Here is a 24,158-nt window from a genome sequence, read left to right as displayed (position 1 = left end):
CTAGCGGTCTGAACTTGGAATGGCCCATCATGAATCTTATCCCAAAGTGCATCATACCGCACTCTTGGTCGATCTTGCACTTCTTGAGTCAACTTTCGTCGTTCATTGGTATGAACATGCAGAAAGTCATCTTGCGTGACGTCCTGGGTTAGCGGTACCGCCTCGCTATAAATTGATCGAGATGATGCGTGTCGTGTAGATCTGAATATATGTGACCATCTGTCCTTCCGCCCACAAACTCGGCCAGGCAGTAATATGTCCGGTATTGCGGTTGACAATTTCGATCGGAATATTGACATTTCAATTGAGTGCAATGACAAGTATATGAAAATATTCGACCATGAGTTGTTTCTTCATTTGACAAGAAACAATGTGCCCTGCGGCTCTGGCCGAGCCAAACCCTGACTGCCAAGCCATACCATAAATGGGTATGGTAAGGCACATCAAGAGTGTTGAAACAATTCGAATGGACCTCGCACGCCCTAGAGTACGCGAAAGTACCACGCTGTAATATCCTGACATCCAAACGACCTAGGAACTATCGGTACAATAGTGACCATCTCCGCGTGTGGAAATGACTATATCGGATCGATACCACCTGGACACTGTCTCAAATTACCGACTTTTTGACTTGCATCGTCTATGCTATTAGCATACCGATCTGACCACGGCAGGCACTGTCCGCCAATGGTATGACAAGTGTACAGTATGCAGTACCGCTCGATGCCGACAAGAATCCTCAATGTCATGCACTGTCCCAAGTTGAAGATTTGAAACTTCAATGCGATGCAACCAACCGATCTGGTTGCTTGCATAGTCGTGCCTCGTGATTGATGCTGATTGGTCCGTCATCCCGCCTTCTCCATGTTATTCTCCCTCGGCGTTGCGGTTTCTGCTTCACTCCCCACTGCCTGGTGGGAGGATTGGCACCCATCTTATCTGAATCATTATAGCGATTGGCTGCAACCTTGAAGGATATCGCATCATTCGTCTGATTACACGGATGTTCAATACCGAGCGAGGCTCTCACCCTTCTTATTACATGGTACACTGATTATAGGTGGCCGCGCCTCACAGGCACTAAATCTCGCAGCGGCCTTGCAATCAATTGAGCCAATACATACCTTTGGCTCGAAGGCATGGCCACACTCCTGGTGCTGGGAGGGGTCACCGCTTTACTTGTACCAATCTTCTTCCTTTCGAGAGCGAGAAGCCGCGGCAACGGTAAAAATGGTTAGCATCTGCGCTATTTTCTTTCCTTTGATCGTGTCACCGTATATATGTGGTATACTACATATCATTTACGAGCCTTGACCCTGTAGTCCCGCAAGTGGATCTTGCCATTCGAGTGGAAGTCCCATCAGGATAACATGTTTGATCTGACTTGCGACGTAGATGCATTTACCACTGATCCGGGATTACTGAAGAAGCATTCTTCCTTGAAAAATTATTCCGCAGCAGGCTTTCAGTATCCATCCATTCGGACTTTTTACCATCCTCACATCCAGGCCGATAAACTTCCAACAAAGCCTACGGCTCTGCCACTTTTAGTCTTCGTTCATGGATTAGGTGGTGGTGCCGCGCAATTCGGTCCTCTACTTACGAGTTTGATCAATGCAGCGCCATGTCTAGCGATGGATCTGCCTGGCTGTGGTCTTTCCGATTTTGCGCCCAAGGATCTGGGGGCATATCGAACCTCTGCACTCGCGCGACTCCTTGCGGTGGCAATTCAACAACATAGGGATGTCGAGAATGAGCAGAAAGTAATCCTGATTGGCCACAGCATGGGTTGCTCACTTGCTGCGATGTTAGCATCATCAACCTCGCCACTCTACCACCTCATGGGTCACGATATCGCGGGGTTCATTGCATTGTGTCCTCGTGCGGAAGCCCCAACCTTAGGCTTAGGCCAGAGACTAGCAATGGAATACATGCCTTTGCCTGTTTTCGATCTATTTCGCGCGTACGACAGGCGAGGTGGTGTCGAAAGTGCTAGTGTCATACGGTATACCGGCAAAGACGCGGACGAAGAGACCAAGCGCCTACAGTTGCGCTTCAACGAACAGAGTCAATCTGACGTCTTCTTTGCTATGGCAGCCGGTCTTGTGCCACAGGACTCTAACAACGGGAACGTCCACGATGGCATGCCTGGGAAGACTATCTGGTCAGGCATTGAAGTCCCTCTATTCCTGATCGCGGGTGAATTAGATCACGTTTGCCCACCAATAAATATTGAGATGATTTCCAAATGGTTAGATCATCACACCAAAACGTCGGTTGCAGCAACTGTTACAAACACATCACTACCTGCTGCGGCAGGTGAGATCCCCACAGCAGACTTTACAGGAGGAGAGCGACCAGAGACGAGATCGAGTGGCGACGTGAAAGTCAAGAAACCATCATCTGAACTTCTATCCGAAACGCGCCAAACAGCAGAAAAGCCAACGGCAAGGAAACCAGTATTCGTACTAAAGACAACAGTCTTCCCAGCACCGGCATCCCACGCCTTACCTTACCAATCATCCACAGTCCGTATTCTTTCGGGTTTACTTCAGTCCTTCCTAGCCACGCACATCGACCACCGTCTCTCCCTAGGTTGGCAACTCCAGCACTTGACGACCGAAGGCAAATGGGACGTCAAAAACCTACAAAAGTGGCAAAAAGTGCAGCCAGTGTCCCCTCCCATAGCGAACGTCTTCAGAGGCATGAAGACGCTGCGCGAAGTTGACGAGGAACACACGCCTACAGTCTTTGTCAAGAAATGGGCTGCAAAGAACGATATTCCCCAGGGTGTACGCATGGTCGTCGATATCAGCCATGAAAGTCCAGTCTACGACCCCAAAGGTCTGGAAGATGGTCAGATTGAGTATCACAAGTTTCCTACTGTCAGCAAACTGCCGCCCACAGTCGATGAAGTCCGAGCATATATTGCACTCATCGATGCTCTTAGAGCGCAGATCGCCAAGGAAGAAGATAACAAGGATGCCACGATCGGCACGCATTGTCATTATGGTGAGCACTAATAGTGGTTTTCCAAGGTAGTGACGATCAAACTGACGAATTGCAGGCTACAACAGGACCGGCTTTTTCGTCGTATGTTACATGGTGGAAAGACTAGGCTACCAAGTCCAGGACGCCATCGACGAGTTTGCCGAAAAGAGAGCGCCGGGAATCAGGCACGAGCATTTCATCAATGAACTGTTTGTGCGCTACGCTGTAGGTTTGAAAAGAAGACCTACGATTTGTGATTAGGAGGCTTTTTGACTAATGATTACATTCGAATCATGTGGCTATATGGGCACGCAGGACTTTTAAATAATGAGTGTCAGGCTTTACTGATGACTAATGATATCCTTTTCCTATCGTCCTCATCGCGCCTGGCCTATATTCTTTCACGATGGTTAGAACAATTCAACAGTCAATGTATTTATCTTGCCAAACATGTCTATCAGTGTCCGGTGTCCACTCTTGGTAGTTTTGGTCGAACAACTCAGCCTGATCAATGAACTTTGTGTCAAGATTGAGAAGCGAACCGTCGAGGTGCAATATATTGTAAGCCCCGGTCTCATCATCAGAGATAGGGACCGGGTCAGGCATGTTCGCAAGGCGAGACGTGAATCCATGAGATAGCAACAATCCCAGAACCATAGTCGCCTTGACAGCGCGGATTTCCTCCTTGCTCAAGCCCCCCATTGCTTCCCTTAGGGTCTGCCAAAATGCATCATGCAAGACCTCGTAGTCGATGTATCGAGCCCACCCATTACGCAGATAAAAGTGACCCGTTATCTGCCGCGTAGAGTGGAGGTTGAGCCCGAACGGTCCGATTTCTGCCTCGGCCCAGTCGATCACTCCAGTCAAGTGGCACGTCTTCTCGTCGACCATGATGTTGCAGACACCGAAATCTTTGTGGAGGAGCAGTAAGGGGAGAGACATGGTGAATGGCATGGCGTGAAGAACTCCTTGGATGATTGGGCGGAAGCGGTCTGGCAGCGCAGTGGATGGCAGACCTAGGTCCTTCTCATAGCGGCCACGCAAGTCATCGAGTTGTGTTTTATCCACGTGCTGTGGAGCTGCCCATCCAAGAGCGAAGAACTTGAGTGAATCCTTGTCAACACGTACCATCAGAGCCAGTCGAGCACAAGCTTACTGGGCGACACCGGTAACAATATTCAGTCGCGCGGCGCAGATGGCGGAGCTGTCAGCCGGATATCCATTGGCCAGTATGAAGTCTAAAAGGCTGATGCCCTTGACTCGAGACATGACATAGACGTAGACGACTTCTTTATCCTCCACCTCCTCTCCAAGCTGACCCTCGAACGACACGCTTGGTACGAAGGGCCCGTATATCTTGTGGGCAAGGCTCACGGTATCGAGCGGCAGCATGAGAGATTTGAGTCGAAACTGAACCACATCTACAGCTGCAGACGCCCTGCACAGCGACCAGAGTAACGCCACCACCGACAAGCTCGATTGCACGGGCATCGCAGGCAGCTCGCGTCGTAGTGGCCTGAAAGAAGAAGGAGTTGACTTCTTGCTCTACTGCGTAATCCAAGCTGGTGGAAGCCATGTATTGGGACAGGGACTACGGCACATTCCTACTTCAGATCAAAGTCGTATACTCATAGACTGGGCTATAGTCGAGAGTAGAAAGTCAACAAAGAAACTTGTATGTTTTACGATAAGTCTTTGAAGGATGCAAGCAAGTGGCGATTGAAACACTGCTGCAGGATTTTGATTAGATATGTATTATATACTGCATCTGTGTCTGCCTGATCATTTACTCGTTCCAGGGAAATGACTAGCTGTACTCCATAGATTTCCGGTATATCTCAGCAAGAGCTGATTGAACATATATAGATCGCAACGAGGCAGTCATGATGATGCTACAGGGCTGACAAGTGAGTATCTTCAACGTTGGACAAGAACAGGACATGAGTATTGTAATACCAGTGCTACTATAAGCAAATAGCAAGAGCGCTCAGATGAAGCGACATCGATGGACAACCCCAACGCCAAGCCGGTTTGGACCGCCTAAGCTTCGGGCTCACACAGCGCACGGGCCATCGCAAAATCCATGTTCGAATCACGCATTTTCATACCGTTGTTCAATCTCTTCTCTTGATTTCAAGGACGACGACTTCCGCACGACAATTCCTCCACCACCGACAAACCATCTCCATTAATCCGCCAAAATGCCCGGTGTCAGCGTGCGCGATGTCCCTGTATGTTTGCGCGATGAAAAACGCGACGTCCCTGTCCCGGCGCGAGTGTGCATCTTTACTGACTGATCTCTCAAGGCGGACAAGTTCATCCAGAACTACGCTTCTTTCCTGAAGCGTCAGGGAAAGCTCCCTATCCCTGGTGCGTCCACCTGAATCCCGTGAAACATCGGGGGATAATGTCCGCCGCACTTTCTTCAAGAATGGCATATTGACATTATCTACAGGTTGGGTTGACACTGTCAAGACCGGCCCCTCCAAGGAGCTCCCTCCCCAGAGCATTGACTGGTACTACGTTCGCGCTGCCGCCGTCGCTCGCCACATCTACCTCCGCAAGACCGTCGGTGTCGGCCGTCTCCGCAAGGTCCACGGCTCCACCAAGAACCGTGGCTCCCGCCCCTCTCACCACGTCGATGCCTCCGGCTCCGTCGACCGCAAGGTCGTCCAGTCCCTCGAGAAGATCGGCGTCCTTGAGCAGGACGAGGACAAGGGTGGCCGCCGCATCACCCAGTCCGGCCAGCGTGATTTGGACCGTATCGCCATGACCACCCTCGAGGCCGACGAGGAGGATGAGGAGTAAATCCGTGCAATCAACAACATGATGCATATATCCAAGCTCTAGGGGGTGGAGAGGCTCAATCAGATGAAGAAAGAGCGGGCAAAAGAAAAGCTACGAAACAACAGCTACATGGCGTTGAAGGACTAGTTTTTTTCTGGCTACGGAAATGCCAGACACACGGCTGGGGGAACCTGATGCTTCAGTACTGGATTACTTTGGCTGCACCTGCAGTACAGCGCAGCAATTTCTTCAAATCGACTGACGCCTTTTTCTCCGCCATGCTATTCTACAAAAGTCGCGAATCCGAGATACCAAATTTTCTTCTATATGTGAATGAGACCAACGAATCCTTTTCATTGATGTTTCAAATGTTCAGTGACTACGTAAGAGATGCGATGGTGTCTATGTTGTGATAATTGATATGTATGTAGAGGCACGAGATGTTGCGACGCACGGAGTCAGTCTTCAACCGAGGGCCCGGGTTTCCATTCCTTCCAAAAGAAAAGAGTGAAAGATCAGACTGCGAAGATATGAACTATGAGGACGCTGGTAATAAGTTTGGTCTTGCAACGGTGGTAAGAAAAGGAGATGCCGAAGCATGTTCACTTCCCCCCTCTTTTCCAGCCCACAGCATTGCCTGGACACAAGACGTGAAACAGACAGACTGCTCCCCCCGCGAGAGGGGACCTCCAATGTGTCCATGAGTGGGTGAGTGGCTGGGTTTGAGGTGTTGCGGTCGTGGTGAAGTGCAGGGGAAGTTTCTTGTGATGGCATGGCAACCACGCTTGAGACGACTGCTGGAAAGCCATCCTCTCTACGTTGCTCCCAGAATACCGACTTGCCTTGATGCTTCATTGTCTTGTCCCGGACTCTATCCATCCTATCCTGTACTGCGGGCAGGACTATCGACCTTTGCTGGTCCGATCTGGTCACCTAACAATGTGACAGTGCTTCCGAAGCTCTATACACTCTCATCCACCTGAGCGGAATGGCGTCGAGGTCTGACACATGGACCGGGCCGATATTGCAACGCTTCATGGTCTGAAGTGGGTATTGTACAACAGACATAGTCCAGCTTTTCTCAGTATCAAAATGAAGAAGAGACGCGGACAGAGCGGACAGATCAAGATGATCCAAGTAGCCGCTTGGCACCGCGTTATCCCGGAGCTTACCCGACGACATCGAGCTGGTCCGAGCGCTTGACGGAGTTCACATGCTGCGATGCTGCGATGCTACACCACTTCGTCATGCACTTACACCTTATTCCATTCAAGAACTAACTCCGCTGTTTACACATCTCCAAACTCGCAGACTAGGCTGTTCTTTGCTGCCTCTGGTTGCTTTGTCCCTGGCTTTGTGTCCATAGCGCTCAGTCGTCATCATGGGTAAGAAGAAGAGAAACCACCCCGATGTCGAGGAGATCATGGCGCGTCCGTGGTGCTATTACTGTGAGCGTGACTTCGACGACTTGAAGATTCTCATCTCTCATCAAAAGGCGAAGCACTACAAGTGTGACAGATGCGGGCGAAGACTGAACACTGCCGGAGGTATGTTGAGCTGGAGGCGTGAATACATGTCGGGGAGGTCCGCCGCTTTGCTGACACTTTACCAGGTTTGTCTGTGCACATGAATCAAGTCCATAAGGAAAACCTGACGACGGTGGAGAATGCGTTGGCTAACCGCTCCGCCCCCGACATTGAGATATTTGGTATGGAGGGCATTCCTGAAGACATTCTGCTAGCACACAACCAGAGGATCAGCCATGAGTTCTTCGCCGCCGAGGCAGAGCGACGCGCGATATCTGGAAATGCAGGACCTGGAAGTGGCTCTGGCAATCAACAGGGCGGCTCAGGGGCGAAGAAACCAAAGTTTGAGTCTCCGGCCGATTTGAAGAAGAGACTGGCGGAGCACAAGGCGAAGAAGGCTGCCGAAGCTGCGGGCTCCATTAGCAGTGACCCCAACACACCGGTGAGTTCTTCTATTCTCTCTGGTAATTGCAATCCAGCTGAACCTTGTCTTCAGGCACAGACAGGTACGCCACCTGTATTTCAGAACCCTTATCCGGCACCTTCTGCTGGAAGTCCTCCACAGCCAGCATATCCTCATCTGTATGGGCAGCCACCCGTGACCGCGGCAGGCGCTCCGCCACCCTTTTATGGCGCACCGCAAGCAGCGCCGTACGGTTATGCAGATGCCTTCGGGGGTGCACCGCAAGCGCCACCACCAGGAGCTTTCCCTCCAGGTCAGTTTCCTCCGCAACCGCACTTCTCACCTGCACCACAGCAGCCTTATGGAGAGCCATCGGCTTTTCCACCGCCTTTTGGTCAGTATGCGCCACCCGGTGCTCCGACTCCACATGCTGCTCCGCACGCCGGCAGCCCGTTCAATCAGTATGCGCCGCGCCTCCCTTCGACTGGTCCTCCTCCCACACAGCAAGCTCCCCCGCGCCAGAACAGCCTGCCCGCGGCTCCTGGACTGCCGCAACGTCCTTCATTCAACGCGCCTCATGTAAGTCGGGAGCAGTTGGCGGGCATGCATCAAGGCGTCAATGCCGCTGGAGAAGCGCAACCTCAGTTGCTACCGTCCCAGTCCGCCGGAGATGGCAACACCAATGCACAGAGTGTCGACGATCTGATATCCAACGCGGCTGAACAGTCAACCCAAACACCTGCTGCTGCTGCTGCTGCTGCTGCGCCGTCAGCCACACCCACCCCTGCACCAGAGAAGGCGGAGAAAGCGGAACCCAAAAAGGCCAAGAAGGCGCAGCGACTTGTTTTCAACGATGCAGAGAAGTCTCCCGAAGAGATGCTGGCTTCGACAGCAAAGTACAGCTTCACGCCTGAAAAGGGAGAGGAGACGGTCCTCGAGCCGATCGGCCTCGAAGGCAGCGTCACGGGGCCCGTGCAAGACTCGGACAAAGTGCTGGACGCGCAAGGATGAAGCAGTCTGGGGAAACAGAGATACGATAAGGGGAACAGGGTTGTCAAGGTGCGCAAGACCACTGTACTCGATTCCTAACTACATGTTCCTTGCCTCACATCTAGGCCGGATGACACGAGAACTTGCTGGTATCAGTGGCCGCAGGATGCCTTCTGGTTTGGATCTGGTGGACATGGACCAAGTGCAATCTCCCAAGCAGCTAAGTGGTTGATCTCATTGACCCGAACACGGATCCCATCTGGTGCATTGCATGGAAAGAAGGGAGCGCTGACTGGGAGAAGAAAGCAATGATATGAATGACCCGCGCGCGCGTACTGAACCCTCCTTTTCGCGGATCGGAAGCATTATACTACGTAGCTTCCCTTGTTGTAAGTCTAAAAGATTGATTTTGTTCCAACGGTTGGTGGCCTTTTCCCCAAAAGTCGATGTGCTCTTTCAGTTTCTACCTAGCGAATGCTTTGCAAACAACACCGCACATGGGAGATATTGGTTTTAACTACCAATCTGTGTATCCTGTTATATCACTCCCACCGTAGCAACGCAATCAATCAACAAACAGACAGCCATGTCTCTACAAACCTTCCTTTTTGCAACGAGTGCATGGCTTGTGACAGAGAAGAACCATGTGAATCGACAGTCATGGCAATGGTCTGGTATAGAAGATGGAAGGCGTAGTGGGGGTGACAGGGTCGGCTCAACCTCGGCCGAAGCCGCGACTTTACGCGCGACTCTCTCAAGCTCCCAATAATGGAATGATTCTAAACAGCAATTCCACGTCACAACTTCACAATCCCACCTACAAGACAGAGAAAGCACCAATTGCAACGCTCTTCGAACCTTGAACCTTGCACCGCCTCGCGCGCTGCATCTACATTCCCAAGACCCGGCTCGCCAAGTGTTTAGAGGCACCAGTCGCTCGGCGCAAAAACACAGGACACCTACTCTCGCAACACAAAAGCAACAACCCAACATGGCCGACGCCAGCAACACCACCGAAATGGAAGTCGACGCGACCGGTCCCGCAGACACTATCCAACAGGAAGACCCGCAGCAGCAGGCACAGATCTCACGCTCGCCGACCCCCATGGCCGCCGACGGCGACGTCGACGAAGACCACAACAACAGCACCAGCAAACCCTCAGCCAACGAAGTCAAGACAACGACAGGAGCCGTGGCAGTGCGCAGCATCGAGGGCTGGATCGTCATATGCACGAGCGTGCACGAGGAGGCTTCCGAAGAGGATCTGATGGACTTGTTCGGCGAGTTCGGCGAGATCAGGAATCTGCATTTGAATCTGGATCGGAGGACGGGTTACGTCAAGGTATGACTGGAAACACACTCTCTTCCGTCAGCTCCTGCAGGGCACACGAGAACAATACTAACACGCCCCCCAAGGGCTATGTCCTAATCGAGTACCCGACCCTCTCAGAAGCACAAGCAGCCGTCGAAGGCGCCAACGGCACGAAACTGCTTGAGCAAACCATCAACGTCGACTTTGCCTTCGTCAGGCCTCCTCCCAGCAAGAACAACAGTAACAACAACAACGGCAATGGCGGCGCCGTGAGAGGGGGACGTAATGGTGGCAGACAGAGAAACAGGAGCAGGAGTAGAAGTCCGGGTGCGCCTAGACGCGGAGACGACGATGATGATCTTGTGGATTGAGCGCGCTCTTGATCCTGCGCCTTTCCTCTCCCTGACTATTGGCGATGCGTGGCGATGCGTGGCGATGCGAGTGTAGCTTGGATGATTCGATCACTGCAGCTCGTGGCATGTTCTGGACTCCATAAGCCATCACCGAGGAAGTCAATGGGCTCACGAACTACGACGCAAGGGAACGCAACGATAAGCAAGAAAAACACATCGCCGACGGTGTAGAAATTCCTTGATCTCCTGAGCGTAAAAAATACACAGCAACGACCACAGCATTTCTCGTCCATCTGGCACGAGAGAACAAGCGGGAAACAAGAGAATCAGGAGAACCATACAAGGAGGGAATTTGTCTTGTCTCGTTGGTCAGGATTGACACCAGGACGAAGAGGAAAGACGAAGTTGACTTCCACTTGCCTGTATGCCGACTTGCTCTCTTTACGATCAAGTCGGTGATTATTGATGATTTGTCTAGGTGAGCCTTTTCTCCCCGACCCCCACCTCTCTGTCTGCATGTTGAGAAGAAGAGCAAGGAATGGTAATTGAGATTGAGAGCGGAAAAAAAGAGACTAATGACCTGCTTGTAGATTGAGAAAATCCGAAACAAAATTTGCAAGGAAATCATGTTCACGATGAAATTTACCTTGGGTATCAGGATCATGGCTGTGTGATTTCTTGTGACCTATGTTGTGTAGAGTCATCATCGCTTTGTTGATTGACTATCCGACAGTATCACTGGTCACGGTCTGGAAGGTTTTGGGGTGATAGAGTAAAAGTACAGATTCATGCATTCTCCTATGCTGAAGTGCTAATATAGCTAAACAGCTACATCTAGGCAGCTATTGCAGGCTTCATGCCTTTCCATCCGCACTTCCTTTGCTGTGAGCATGTGAGTTCTGGACGACAACGAGGTCAGAGAAGTGCCTTCTCAGTGAAGGAGGCCTGCGACCGCGCTGAGCTGACCCTGAGCGGTAGTTGGAAGACCCTGGTTTTCCCTTGCCTGAATGACCGCCATGACCGCCTGCTTGACCTTTATCATGTCCTCGTCCATGAATTCCTTCATACCGTCCATGATACGCTCGCTGATGTGGACACCCATATCATCCTCGTAATCGATCAATCCGGCATTGAAGTGAGACTCAACAATTTCCACGATGCGTTCATGGAGGTCAAAGGTCATGGCGTCCTGGACCTCGTCTTTGGTTTCTCTGCCGATACGATCCATGGTGCGACGAATGTAGGCCTTGAGCTGACTCTTGACCACCTTGACTTCTTCTTCAACTTTGCTCTGGATCAACGCATTGAGCTGCTTTGCGTCGATGTCAACCTTGCGAATCGCACCTCCACTCTTGGGAGTCTCTGGCATGTTCTCGTCACTGCGCCTGCCCAGACATTGTCAGTACAGCTAATGACTTTCTCCCAAGTGAAGAACAAAACTTACTTGTTGAGAACACGCTCGAGGTAGTCGCGGTTGTCGGCAATCTTGGCAGCATCGTAGCGGATTGCCTCGAGGTCTCCCTCCCCTTCGGTCTCTCTGATGATGTTGTTTGCGCAGCACAGGATGTTGGTCATGAGTTTCTTGACTTTCTTGTTGTGCTTCTCCTTGTCCACGTCCTGCTCATCTTCGGCTGCAGAAACTACGTCGTCAGGCATGGCTTTTGGCATGCCGTCAGAGGTGCGCTTCATACCGATGAAGATAGGTGGGAGTCTGCTTTAGAAGGTCAGTCAACACCAGATGAGTAAACAAAGTCATGCCTGACAGAAGACACTTACGCGGAGGATGCAGGGGCACCGTTCGAGAGGTTGGACTGTTCAACGGACATGTTCGAGGATCTGTATTGCTCTGCACTTTGTTGTGACGAAGTTGCGGTCGAGCAAAGAGATGAAAGGAAAGTGAACGTTGTGGGAGATCCACCTCCTTTTATAGGCACCCATGCCGAGGAATTGCATTTTGGAAAGAACGGATTTGTGGGTTTGTCGCATCTGTCCCTTCTCGGCACCTCGGCGCCATACCATTGGGAAGGAGCATGGAGAAAGTGTGCTATGTGGTTTGGTAGTCCTCATCACCGGACTTCACTTCTCGAGGGAGTAAGTACGGTTAGAGTATTCTTGTGAATAGCCATATCAATCGAGTCACACTAATCTGTAGAATATGCCTGCTTTGAAAGACATGACGCTGCTCGTCCTTGACTTTTTTGCTTATCTGTCATTCTACATTGACACAAAGAGTCATTGAACAGCCTTCTGCATTCCATGATTGCAATGTTCGTGGTGGATAAGGTCGGGGGTAGGTGGATGCAATACACACTTCATAACGAGGACAGGGTCGCGTCACTCATGGCGGTTGTAACCGGGTCTGCGTTGTCGCAATGGCCGCCGAGTCGCAGCACCAACGTGGTAAGACTCACTCATACTTAGTTTTCTTTGATACATAGTGCTCGTCTCTATATACAGATAGGATTCTTGTCCCTACAATTTCCTCAGAGGTGTCTAACAATACAAGAAAAGTATTACAAGGGCAGCCGCCGCGTGGTCTCAGTCCAGGTCGTTCTGAACTTTACGCAATAACCAAGCGGAGAAGGCTCAAGGCACGCTTATCTCTCAGCCGAGCCTCAGGATGCGACCATAAGACCAAGATGTCTTAGCACATGTCATGCGTTGGGTAAACGTGCATCCGCCCAGGAGTGTCCATCTCCAATTGCCCTTCTCATGCGGTGTGAAGAGGTCAAATAGTTGACATCGTGGCCATGAAGGGCTGATATTCAAACTATTGAAGATCCACTTGCAGCTCGGATTGTGATCATCCACCCGTACCCGCCGAACAGCATCTCTTGACCGTCTATTATTGTATAAAAGCATAGCCTCGCTCGAATCTGTCAGCCCTGGGTGTGAGATATATTCTTTCCATTGAATGATATATCATGGTGCATGTTTGCAGTCGAGCAGCAGCCTACTTGGCGGCGTATAGTAGCATCCCCCTCTGCTTGCTGTCTCATCACGTCAGCTTAGCGATCAGTCAACCTGCCGAAATTGCCTCCGCCTCACAGCACACCCCTCTATTACCCGAGTATTGGCAGAATCACCATGATGTGGCGAGAGATGCTATTCGCAGTAGCGATCAGGAACGTCTTTATCCAGCGAATGACTTGCAACGCTCCGGCCAATCATTTCTGGATGAAGCCGTGAATGCGCTTCAAACAATGCAAGCGCGTTTCTTCGAGCTTTGGATCGGGACCTGGCCTACTTGTATCGACTGGACTGGTGCTGTGGTCAACACGTATGTATCGGCCCTCCTGGGATCATTGGCTCGACACGACAACGACTCTGGCCGCGTCAAGTCTACCGAAATCATCAACGAATACTTTGCCCATAACATTGCGTATTATTTCGGCGAAGATGCGTTCGGTATACGCAATGAAGCATTTGATGATATGCTCTGGGTCGTCCTAGGCTGGCTGGAAAGTATCAAGTTCATCAATGCTCGCAATAGGACTGACGCTCTCTGGCATGGAAGTCAATTCATACCAGGTTTTGCTCATCGAGCACGAGTCTTCTGGGATCTCGCGTCGCATGGCTGGGATACCAAGATCTGCGACGGTGGTATGATCTGGAACCCTCGTCTTACGCCGTACAAGAATGCGATCACGAATCAATTGTTCATTTCAGCATCTGTTTCTATGTATCTTTACTTTCCAGGAGACGAGAACACATTCCCGTTCATCTCCGATGCAACGAACTCGACATTTGGCCGTGCTCATGATCCAAAGTATCTTGACGCTGCTGTCAAGGGCTACGCCTGGCTCAAGGATAGCAACATGACGAACGCGCAAGGTCTTTACGTAGATGGGTTTCATGTGACAGATTGGGGTGTGAACGGGACGATCGGAACAGGCAAATGCGACGAGCGCAATGAGATCGTATATACGTACAACCAAGGTGTTGTTCTGACTGGTCTGCGGGGTCTTTGGGAAGCCACAGGCAATCAAGCTTACCTGCAAGATGGTTATCATCTAATCCGGAATGTGATGGCCGCGACCGGGTGGTCTGAGGACGCTTCGTCTAGATCCCCTGATTGGGCTGGACTTGGACGAAATGGCGTTCTTGAGGACATCTGTGACAGTTCAGGACAGTGTAGTCAAGACTCGCAAACCTTCAAAGGTATATTCTTCCAACATCTGACACAGTTCTGCATGCCGCTTCCTGTCGAACCACTCCTGCCTGGCAAGACCTACCACGCCAGTCCAAATCTTGCGAGCACGCATGGGCGACAATGCTCCGAGATAAGCCGCTGGGCGTCATATAACGCGAGAGCAGCTTTGCGATCTCGAAACACCAGAGGGCAGTTCGGTATGTGGTGGGGTTCTTCAGGCGTCGACAACGACATTACCGCACCTTTACCTGAAGGTGCACAAGATTATAGGAATGATGTGTCGCTCTTGTCTTTGTCTCCTTGGACGTCGCTAGAAGATCTACAGCCATATGATACGCAGCAGAGTGCTACGACTTTCGCTGCAACTGACATCCGATCTCGAGCTGATGGCACGAATGACGTTAATGACCGCGGGCGTGGCCGGACTGTAGAAACGCAGGGTGGAGGTATAGCAGTGCTAAGAGCTGCTTGGGAATTATCAAGAAGGACGACAGCCAAGTACTAGATGCACCTCAGTAGCCGTCTCAACCTGTCAGGTCCGACTTTTGGTTAAACAGATCCTCGTGGTTATAGCATACGAGTCATTGTACAGATGTTTCGCTATAGATCATGCAATTGCTTGAAGCATTTATGAGGTTTACGTAACCATTGATGAACTTGTACCATGGTTATATAATGCCATGTGGGAGACGTTGTGTAACATTCAATGAGTAGCAATGAGCGGGAATGTGCTAGCGGTTGTGCTGCTACCCTGACAAGTCTTGATGTAATCTAGTCGAGACGAGCATACCGTATCACCGGCTTTCAGGTCGGAACACTGAGAACCTATACACTCAAGAAGACCTGTGGAACAGAGCCCCTATAGCATGTACTCGCAAGACAAGCGCAACGAACCCCAGCAGGACATAACGTGATATATTGTCCTCAAGTATACCTCATATTTGAAAGCTGGTAAGAGTAGGTAGGGTACCTTACTTTGTGTGGCAGGAGAGAGATTAACCGTCCCACATCCGGCGAAAGTGGCCAAGGCTGATTCAGTCACTCGAGACATGCCGCTTTTCCCATCACTCAACGTAGACTCTAATCTTGGACCGTCAATGAGGATTATCTCTCCTCCATACATAACATGATCGGTCATTTGTCTCTACGCTAACTTTGGTGCATTTTTGTCACGTGTTTCTCGTGGACTCTGATAACGAGGAATTCTGAGGCTTGCAAATCTATCGCTGAGCGCACGTTTCTTGCCAAACTTGCGCGCTCTTTGGAGTTGTGCCATCGACCATTATCGATCATTACCTCAATATCAGCGATAATCGTCCATCATCAATTTTGGCTAAAATGCTGAGGCGTGTCTCTTCTTCCCCAAGTAGTCTGATCGTCGCAATCAAGACATCTCCAGAACCAAAGTCGAAGAAGGCCGACACGGTATTGAAAGCGTCACTCAAGCGAAAATCTGTCGCAGAGTCCATTGTCGATGACCATGATGATGACAGTCGCTTCACGAGATCGCGGCAGCGTCGTCGTCTCGATAATGCACATTTACAAGAAAAGTCCCAGACGGGCAGGGAGGAAAGTCCTACCACTTCCCTTGGATATAGCCTTGACATCCCATCACCACGCAGCGTGCCTGATAAGCCTGTTCGTCGCATCAAGCGTACCTTGCAGGCGTCCTCTTCAAGAGCGATTGCAGTGCCAATCGACCCTGTAGATGCCACGTTTGAACTACATGATCAGCTGCAAAGCCTGCTGACTCGTTACGCCACCCCACTTGATTTCGAGCTTGACAAGCTTCCTGAAGGGGTTTACGAGCTCATAAGAACTCTGAGCAACACTGAGCCGATTGAAGAACAGCACAGAAAGGAAGAAGACGAACTTGTCTCTTCTCGTCTTGACTTCACCCAACGGAGTGCCGCGATTTGGGCCGAGGTAACTAGTCTCCAGCAGCAATCTCGTGATCAGTTTCTGGAGTTGCGAGACCAACATGACCTATTGCTGAAGAAGTATGACGCATTGCACACTGAGCATAAGAAATTACATGCACAAATCAGGATCCAGCATGAGACGTACTCCAATCACCTTAAAGAATCACAAGAAGCGCAGGCACAAACCATGAGCTCAATCTCGGCTGAGCTCTTTCGCATCAGAACTGCCGTGATCTCGTCACCTGGTCGTGTACTTCCCTACACGGGAATTGCTACACCTCCAAGTACTGACCTCACGACTGAGAGTAATGACGGCATGGATGCGCTGGTTCGTGAGACTTCAGTAAAATATCCTCATCGCTATGACCTCACGACAAGGAACACATACCTTTCGCCACCGAACACAGAGCCCAAGAAGAATGTTACGCCTGCTGTCCAAGAAGTGGAGGCTGGTGAAGAAATCCCCGAAAGACATCCATCGCTGCTCGGAGCAGTCATCACTAGAGTGACCAAGGGGGCAAAGAACCTTGGTCAGCGAGCTATCAGTCGCCTTTACAGAGTCAAAACAACACCGGAGACACCATCCCAAGCACGCATTAATCTAAGTGATGATGTCAAGGATCCTGAGGAAATGGACACGCCTATGACCAGTGGTCGCTCCCTTCGAAGCCGGTATATAAGGATTGATTAGCTACAGATGAGATTGAAGAACGAATGGCAAGAGCGTTAGAAGACATAAGCAATTTCATCATTCTTGAGGTGTGTACTACTAAACCATATTTGCGTTGAAGCTGGTCTTCTCTTCTGGTCACTCATTGCAATACATCGACGGAAGGCGTATTGGTCACAAGTCTCATAGCATTGAAAACCGAACATAGACCGGTGTGTCTAAGAAAGCGAGGGTCGCCAACTTCGATCTCAGAATCGACCTTGAGGATTGGACAGGGACTGGATTCATTGCCTAGAGACCAAGAACACCTTTCCATTAAGTACGAATTATCAAAGATGCAGCTGCCATTGCTCCAACAATCGCAGAGCAAGTTGCAGTGATCACCTCCCAAGAGACATCTTGACTGTCCACCGTTTACTCGTGTAACTTCTCCTCTCCCATCTTGATCTTATATTGTGTTACTCCCTCATGAGTACCCTGCCAGGGATGACGATGAAGACCGAAACTCTCAAGCTCTGGTGCTGGTATCCGTGGAAACATGCCCATCTTGACGATGACCTTGCCAGAAAGCCGCGGCACCACGGACTTGATAGGACTTGTGCTACTCATCAGCATCCCGCATACCTAGAGCATAGAGGCGATGTCTCCAGGAAGAACTCACTTGCCACAGGTTCCGCAGAAAAACCTACTTAGCGGCGTCCCGCTTCCAGTCTCCGTATCTGTGTAAGACTTCAAAGTACCGTTCCGGTCTTCTATAACGACTTTATCCTCCTCGATAAGCAGATTACTGGATACATAGCTCCCAGCCACCTTGCGGCAATTTGCACAGTGACAGAGATGACCGCGTGGCCTTGTGAACAGTTCTTTGTCGTTTATAGTCACTTTGATGCTCCCACAAAGACAGGTGCCACTCATCGATTCGGCGAAATTAGAGGGATCATGCTGATTGGGGTCGCCTGTAAGCTCTGGCATTTTGGTAGGAGACCGACTATAGAGACAAGAGTAGATTGAGTTCCTGAAGAGGTCTACATGTCATGGCGTCGTTGACTCCTTCGAGTTATGTGGGTGCCGAGTTGCTGACCAACTTGTCTGACCCCCGCACTCGAGATGGGCGTGCGAGGATCCGGTGAAGTATAAGGTAGCGAGCGGCCCATTGCGCCTATTCATGGTATCGCGGAACGGAGGTGCGGAATGTAATCGCTCTGCCTCAACTTTAGCATAACGAGTGGGAGACCTATAGGAATCAACACAGGTTGACTAATTGAACGGTGACACTTCACACGCACAACGTAAAATATCACTAACGCAGGATGTATTCTGCTTCACTTGTAATGATCAAGCCAGCGCTGGTGATAGATGAACACCTCAGTGTTGGTGGGTCTTGGCAATATGACCCCAGGTTCGCTCTTGCCACTGTGAGACGCGTGTTCCAATTTAGAACGCGTCTACCTTGAGGTGCCCTTATGAGATCGGCGTCAATTATCTGTATGAGTGGCAAGCAGACAAATGTCACCATCAATGGAAGCGAATTGAACAGTCACTTCCTCCGCATATCTCCCAGCAGTGTCTGCGATATGACTGATGATGAGGACTTCGACTCCTCACCGCGACCTGTGAAGAAACGTCGGCTTGTTTCAGGTACTACAAAACCGCCTGTGAAGGCAGCTGTTTCCAAAAAGATTACAAAATCATCAAAGGCTATCAAGGCCGATGGTAATGATGATTTTGAGTCTCCTGCAACATCGAAACCAAAGTCCAAGCGCGGTCGTCCCAAGAAGAATCCTACCATCGTTAGTGACGATGATGCATCAGTCACATCGGCGCCGTCCAAGAGGAGTGCAAGAGGCAAGAAGGCAAAGACTGTCGTAGATGACAGCGACGAGGCATTTTCCCCTTCAGCCAAACCTCCTGTAAGAAAGACTAGGCGATCAACCACCTTCGATAGCGACGAGGATGGCTCCGCTGTTTCGGTTCGATCGAAGAAGAGTAGAAGCAGAAGGCAAAGTACCATCAACGGTATTGATGATGATGATGACTTTGTCAGACCGCAAAAGCCAAAGCATGCTATCCATATCACTGCTGAGGGGTATCTGGAGGATAGGTTTTTGGATGCCAACGCCCCGCCACCGTCTACAAATCCGTGGGAGATCAGAGGTGCAATCTGGAAAAGAGACGCGCCTAAAGGAATTTTCGATAATGTACACACTGCTCCCAAGTCAGGTTCTCCAGGTGCCATGCGCCCGCCAGTCACGTCTACTTCTCTAGCAGTAAGTGGTACCGCAAGATCTGCAAGACCGAATAATGCCGTGATATCTACCCTGCCTAGCGTGCAACCTTCTCCCCCTGCGTCACTCCCAACAAGGGCAGCGATTGAGCCTTCAGACATCCCAAATAGTGATGACTTGGATATGGAGGATTGGGCGCACCTTTACGAGAGACCCAAGGTTCCTCCAGCTCGAACAGTCAACCGGCCCGCGGAGACTGCACATAATTCTTCATTAAAACATTCTATCGCAGCAGGAAATTTACCCGTTAGTACAGAGGTGCCGGTCGAAGACGATGCCGCACATCCGGAGTTGGTTGAAGACTCCATCCTTATCGATGAATTGGACGCTGAAGATTGGTCGATGCTGGAACATAGTGCTACCGAGCCATTAGCAAGGAACGCTGCGGTATCTGAGCACCGCGAAGTCGAGAGAGCTTCCAGTAATATCCAATTTAAAGCCCTTGTCACGAATCGGTCGCCACAACATCCATCTCGAACACTCGGGAAAAGGGGACATCACGCTCCTTTCATCGACATTGACGACGACTTATCAGACGAAGAAGCTTTTGCAAATGCTCCTCTTCAAGCCATCTCCTCGAAACACCGAACAGAGCTTGCGCCTGACAATCCGAGGTCAATGCTACCACAAAAGGCAGTGCAATCTCGTAAAGGTCTCGATCAGGTTCGCAACTCGGCTCTATCAACCCCGGCGCCGGATGAACTTGTGGATTTGCCTTCAGATGCATTCGATTCAGACTCATCAATGTCATTTGGAGAGCTTGATCAGCCGATCGTGGCTCAAGCCCAGCTTGCGGCTGCACATCGTGTCCGCAATCTTGCAGCGCCCAAATCGGGACTTGTCCAGACAACACTGTTCGGCAGCAAGGCGCCTAATCAGCCTGCTGCTACTATGACGAACAAGAAACATGCATGGCCTTTGGCTACACAGCAAGAACCTGCCACCCACCACGCACTTGATCTAGAATCAATCAAGACGTGGGTGTATCCTACGAATCTGGGCAGTATCAGAGATTATCAATACAACATCGTTGCAAGAGGATTGTTCCACAATCTTTTGGTTGCCCTCCCAACTGGCTTAGGCAAGACATTCATCGCTGCCACAGTCATGCTCAATTGGTTCCGGTGGGCGCCAAAGTCTCAGATGGTGTTTGTCGCCCCAACGAAACCTTTGGTAGCACAGCAGATCGATGCATGCTTCAACATTGTTGGCATCCCTCGTTCGGAAACTGTCTTGCTCACCGGTGAGACCAAACCAGCGATACGAGCGGAAGAGTGGAAAGAGAAGAGGGTATTCTTTATGACTCCACAGACGATCATGAATGATTTGAAGCACGGCTACTGCGACCCGAAGCGAATTGTGCTAGTTGTAGTTGACGAGGCTCATCGTGCAACCGGTGGCTATGCCTATGTGGAATTGATCAAATTCCTCCGCCGCTTCAACCAGAGCTTCCGAGTGCTGGCTCTGACTGCTACACCGGGTTCGACTGTCGAAGCTGTGCAGGAGGTCATTGACGGTCTGGATATCTCGCGAGTCGAGATTCGTACGGAGAGATCTATCGACATAACACAATATGTGCATGAACGTGAGATTGATGCAATGAAGTTCGATTACTCCGATGAAATGAACCTCGTTATGGAATTACTGTCAAAGGCGATACAGCCTGTTCTCAGCAAGCTCAATGGTCAGAATGCGTTCTGGAACAGAGACCCCATGAAGTTGACTGCTTTTGGCTGCACGATAGCTCAGCGCGAATGGAGCAAGTCGGAACCAGGCCGGAAGGCACCACAGGCGATCAAGGGCATGGTAGTCTCTATCTTCTCTGTTCTCAGCAGTCTCGCTCATGGCATCTCCCTTCTGAAGTTTCACGGAATCGTTCCTTTCTATCATAACATGTGCGAATTTCAGAATGAGGTTGATGGTGGACAAAACAAGAAGAAGTACGCGAAACAAATACGCGAGGATCAGAATTTCCGCAAACTGATGGGAACCGTACAGAGCTGGGTCAGGAACCCTGAATTTCTTGGTCACCCGAAGCTGGAGTATCTGAGAAGTGTAGTGTTGAATCACTTCCTTGACTCGAAAGATCAAAGTACAAGAATTATGATTTTCGCGCACTGGCGAGATAGCGCTGAAGAAATTGTTCGTGTCATGAACCGAAATCAGCCCATGATCAGAGCCCACGTTTTTGTTGGTCAAGCAGCGTCCAAAGGATCTGAAGGAATGAATCAGAAGCTCCAGCTCAATGTCATCGAGAAATTCAAGGATGGGACCTACAATACTCTTGTCGCTACATCTATCGGTGAGGAAGGACTCGACATTGGCGAGGTTGATCTTATCGTATGTTACGATGCCTCTTCATCACCAATCCGAATGCTTCAACGCATGGGTCGCACTGGTCGAAAGCGCAAGGGAAAGATCGCCGTACTGCTTATGAAGGACAAGGAAGCAGTCGATTTCGAAAAGGCAAAGGACAACTACGAAAAGATGCAAGCCATGATCAGCGAAGGTTCTCGCTTTACTTTCCACGATGATAAGTCGCCGCGTATCCTTCCTAGAGGGGTGAATCCGTCTGTCGACAAGCGTGTCGTCGAGATTCCTGTGGAAAACTCGCAAGCTGACCTGCCTGAGCCGAACAAGCGTAAGAGAGTGCCAAAGAAACCGCCTAAAAAATTCCACATGCCTGATAACGTCCGGACTGGCTTTGTCAATGCGTCGCGAATGGATGCATCCGACGAAGAAGAAGCTGCTGTCAGACCAAAAGCGAAGACTACGTCCAAGAAGATCGCTCCGGCCTCCAAGCTTAAAGCGCCAATACCTGAGCCTGAAGCTGTTCCCTTACCTTTTGTCAGCGATATCACGTTGAGTAAGGTCCAGGAACGGGAGCTTGAGCGGAAGTATCAATATGTCAACGGCACAAGTGACGGTGCGCTTACCGTTGGTGCTCCAAAGCTTGACAGTTTTACATCGGGCTTTCCAGGTCCTTCAAGGCTCGTCAAACATAGTGAGCGTTCCCTCGCGATCGCCAATACGATGAGAAACATCAACAACATGGACTCAGATCGCATTCGGCTGTTCAAGAATCGTCTCCGCCTTTCTGATCTGACAGATAGCGCTGATAATCTTCTTGGTGAGCCAGAAAGTGATATGGAGCTGCCGCGTCTTCCCACCCTACCTACCCATGGCAGCAAGAACAAGGCCACGGCTGCAAGTAGGCGCAAGACAGCCTCGAAACCAGCGAGTAGAGCTGCAAAACGCCGTACTGCTGCTCGAAGGAGGAATGACAGTTCAGAAATGGAAGGCGACGAATCAGAACCAGAGCCTACACCAGCGAATATGCGTATAGGGACTCAGGGCATCGATCTTGGCTCCGACGACACGATGGGCGAGGAAGACGAAGACGGAGAACCCGACTCTGAATTGAATGCGTTCGTGGTCGGCAGTGACGCTCCCATTGAGATGATCAGCTCCTCACTACCTCGTATGCGTGATGAAGAGAGTGAAGACGAAGACGACATTGGCCGAGCTGCCTTTGAGGCTCTGGCTGAGCTGAGCGATAGTGCTGCAACGCAACAAGGTAGCAGCCATGTGTCTCTTCTTCGTCAGCCTGTGCAGCGTAGGAGACGGGCTGTTGTCGATGACAGCGATGACTGAGACACGAGACGTAATACGGATTACCACAAGCTGTTGCATTTCCCTTTCAGCATTGATGTCGTCTTTCTTACTCCACAGCATACCATTAGTCGTAACATATATTCACGAACAACGATACTCTCGGAATTACGCTAGGCATCTTCAACCATGCATAGATCGAGACTAGATACTACAGAAAACAACATATGTGCCACATAATACCCTAGTAGCCATGGGCCGAAGAATGCGTGATAAAGCACACATCAATAGCACCATCACTTCTCGTCAAGAAATCTGTATTTCCCAGCCAGACATGGACGAAATGCCAATTTAACGGAATGCTAACACAGAAGTAGTCAAGGTTTGAACACTCTCTGTTTTTGTGTGTTCTTGACATAGCATGATGCTGTACACAGTTTGTGCAATATCGTGTTCAGTAGCATTGATGCTCTGCAAGGATCACCTTACTTCTATGTATGTCATATTCCAAAATCTTATTACCGAAGAAGCCTCCAACGTTCACTGCCTCCGTCATCATGTTCGTACAAAAGAGCATTGAAGAAGCGGGCAAGATAGAAAAGGTTAAGGTAAGCTTTACGGCTCGATTAGAAAGGCTTGTTCACCTTATGTACGACACGAGGCCATCGTCATTGCGCATACTTTTACATTACTGGACATGCATGTATGCGTTCATTGCTGCTGCATGCCGGGTGCCTGAGACCGCACTTGGTTCTCGTGTTGGATTAGGTGAATGTATTTGTTTTCCGTCATGGTCACAGTAATGTAAAGAGCGCCATGGCTCTTGCATAACAGACAGGCGATTGCCATATCCTCGTGTTCGAGTGCTCAGATAAGTCTACTCGAGAGCAGACGGGCTCGCCGATACCGAGCTTTGACAGAGCCCCGTACACAGTAGATGGATATCCTATTCCGTCTTGGCTGCCACGAGAGACAACCTCACTCGAGTGTCACGTACGAAAGGGAGCACAGAGTGCGAAGCGAACACGGACTACCGAACAACAGGGCATGTTGCGCGACCACTGCGTCTGCGCGAGTCGGGTCTTCACGCGGGGACGTTCGTGCTCAAGGAGAAGAGAGAGGAGTGTGCTTTGCACATAGTCCGTGTAGAGAAA

The 24,158-nt window shown here is 50.4% G+C and overlaps 6 protein-coding genes across 9 annotated transcripts; 5 read left to right on the top strand and 1 right to left on the bottom strand.

Moving 5' to 3' along the window:
• Nucleotides 1-1,139: 1,139 nt before the first annotated feature.
• AAFC00_000467 (uncharacterized protein) lies at nt 1,140-3,252 on the top strand (the record flags this gene model as incomplete). Of its 4 annotated transcripts, XM_069344488.1 has the most annotated exons (3): nt 1,140-1,233; nt 1,396-3,012; nt 3,068-3,252. In XM_069344488.1, 3 exons carry the CDS (start codon nt 1,140-1,142, stop codon nt 3,250-3,252), a joined length of 1,896 nt encoding a protein of 631 aa, XP_069200302.1. The 4 variants fall into 4 exon arrangements, with proteins under 4 accessions (XP_069200302.1, XP_069200304.1, XP_069200303.1 ...); XM_069348184.1 differs by lacking the exon at nt 1,140-1,233 and having other exon boundaries at nt 1,371-3,012; XM_069344489.1 differs by lacking the exon at nt 1,140-1,233 and having other exon boundaries at nt 1,635-3,012.
• Nucleotides 3,253-5,192: 1,940 nt separating this feature from the next.
• AAFC00_000466 (40S ribosomal protein eS19) lies at nt 5,193-5,799 on the top strand (the record flags this gene model as incomplete). Its single annotated transcript, XM_069344475.1, has 3 exons — nt 5,193-5,222; nt 5,298-5,361; nt 5,447-5,799. The coding sequence occupies 3 exons, from the start codon at nt 5,193-5,195 to the stop codon at nt 5,797-5,799; spliced, it is 447 nt and encodes a 148-aa protein (XP_069200300.1).
• Nucleotides 5,800-7,159: 1,360 nt separating this feature from the next.
• On the top strand, nt 7,160-8,718 carry AAFC00_000465 (uncharacterized protein; the record flags this gene model as incomplete). The annotated part of the gene is made up of 3 exons (XM_069344461.1): nt 7,160-7,325; nt 7,391-7,746; nt 7,801-8,718. 3 exons carry the CDS (start codon nt 7,160-7,162, stop codon nt 8,716-8,718), a joined length of 1,440 nt encoding a protein of 479 aa, XP_069200299.1.
• A 970-nt stretch (nt 8,719-9,688) lies between these two features.
• Nucleotides 9,689-10,380, top strand: AAFC00_000464 (uncharacterized protein; the record flags this gene model as incomplete). The annotated part of the gene is made up of 2 exons (XM_069344452.1): nt 9,689-10,039; nt 10,114-10,380. The coding sequence occupies 2 exons, from the start codon at nt 9,689-9,691 to the stop codon at nt 10,378-10,380; spliced, it is 618 nt and encodes a 205-aa protein (XP_069200298.1).
• A 7,141-nt stretch (nt 10,381-17,521) lies between these two features.
• Nucleotides 17,522-18,079, bottom strand: AAFC00_000463 (uncharacterized protein; the record flags this gene model as incomplete). The annotated part of the gene is made up of 2 exons (XM_069344416.1): nt 17,522-17,702; nt 17,769-18,079. The coding sequence occupies 2 exons, from the start codon at nt 18,077-18,079 to the stop codon at nt 17,522-17,524; spliced, it is 492 nt and encodes a 163-aa protein (XP_069200297.1).
• Nucleotides 18,080-18,681: 602 nt separating this feature from the next.
• Nucleotides 18,682-23,046, top strand: AAFC00_000462 (uncharacterized protein; the record flags this gene model as incomplete). The annotated part of the gene is made up of 1 exon (XM_069344405.1): nt 18,682-23,046. One exon carries the CDS (start codon nt 18,682-18,684, stop codon nt 23,044-23,046), a length of 4,365 nt encoding a protein of 1,454 aa, XP_069200296.1.
• Between the last annotated feature and the right edge of the window lie 1,112 nt (nt 23,047-24,158).

This window comes from Neodothiora populina, assembly GCF_041146345.1.
Source record: "Neodothiora populina strain CPC 39397 chromosome Unknown canker_contig_11, whole genome shotgun sequence".
NCBI classification, from domain to species: Eukaryota; Fungi; Ascomycota; class Dothideomycetes; order Dothideales; family Dothioraceae; genus Neodothiora; species Neodothiora populina.
This window is presented reverse-complemented; position numbering and strand designations above follow the sequence as displayed.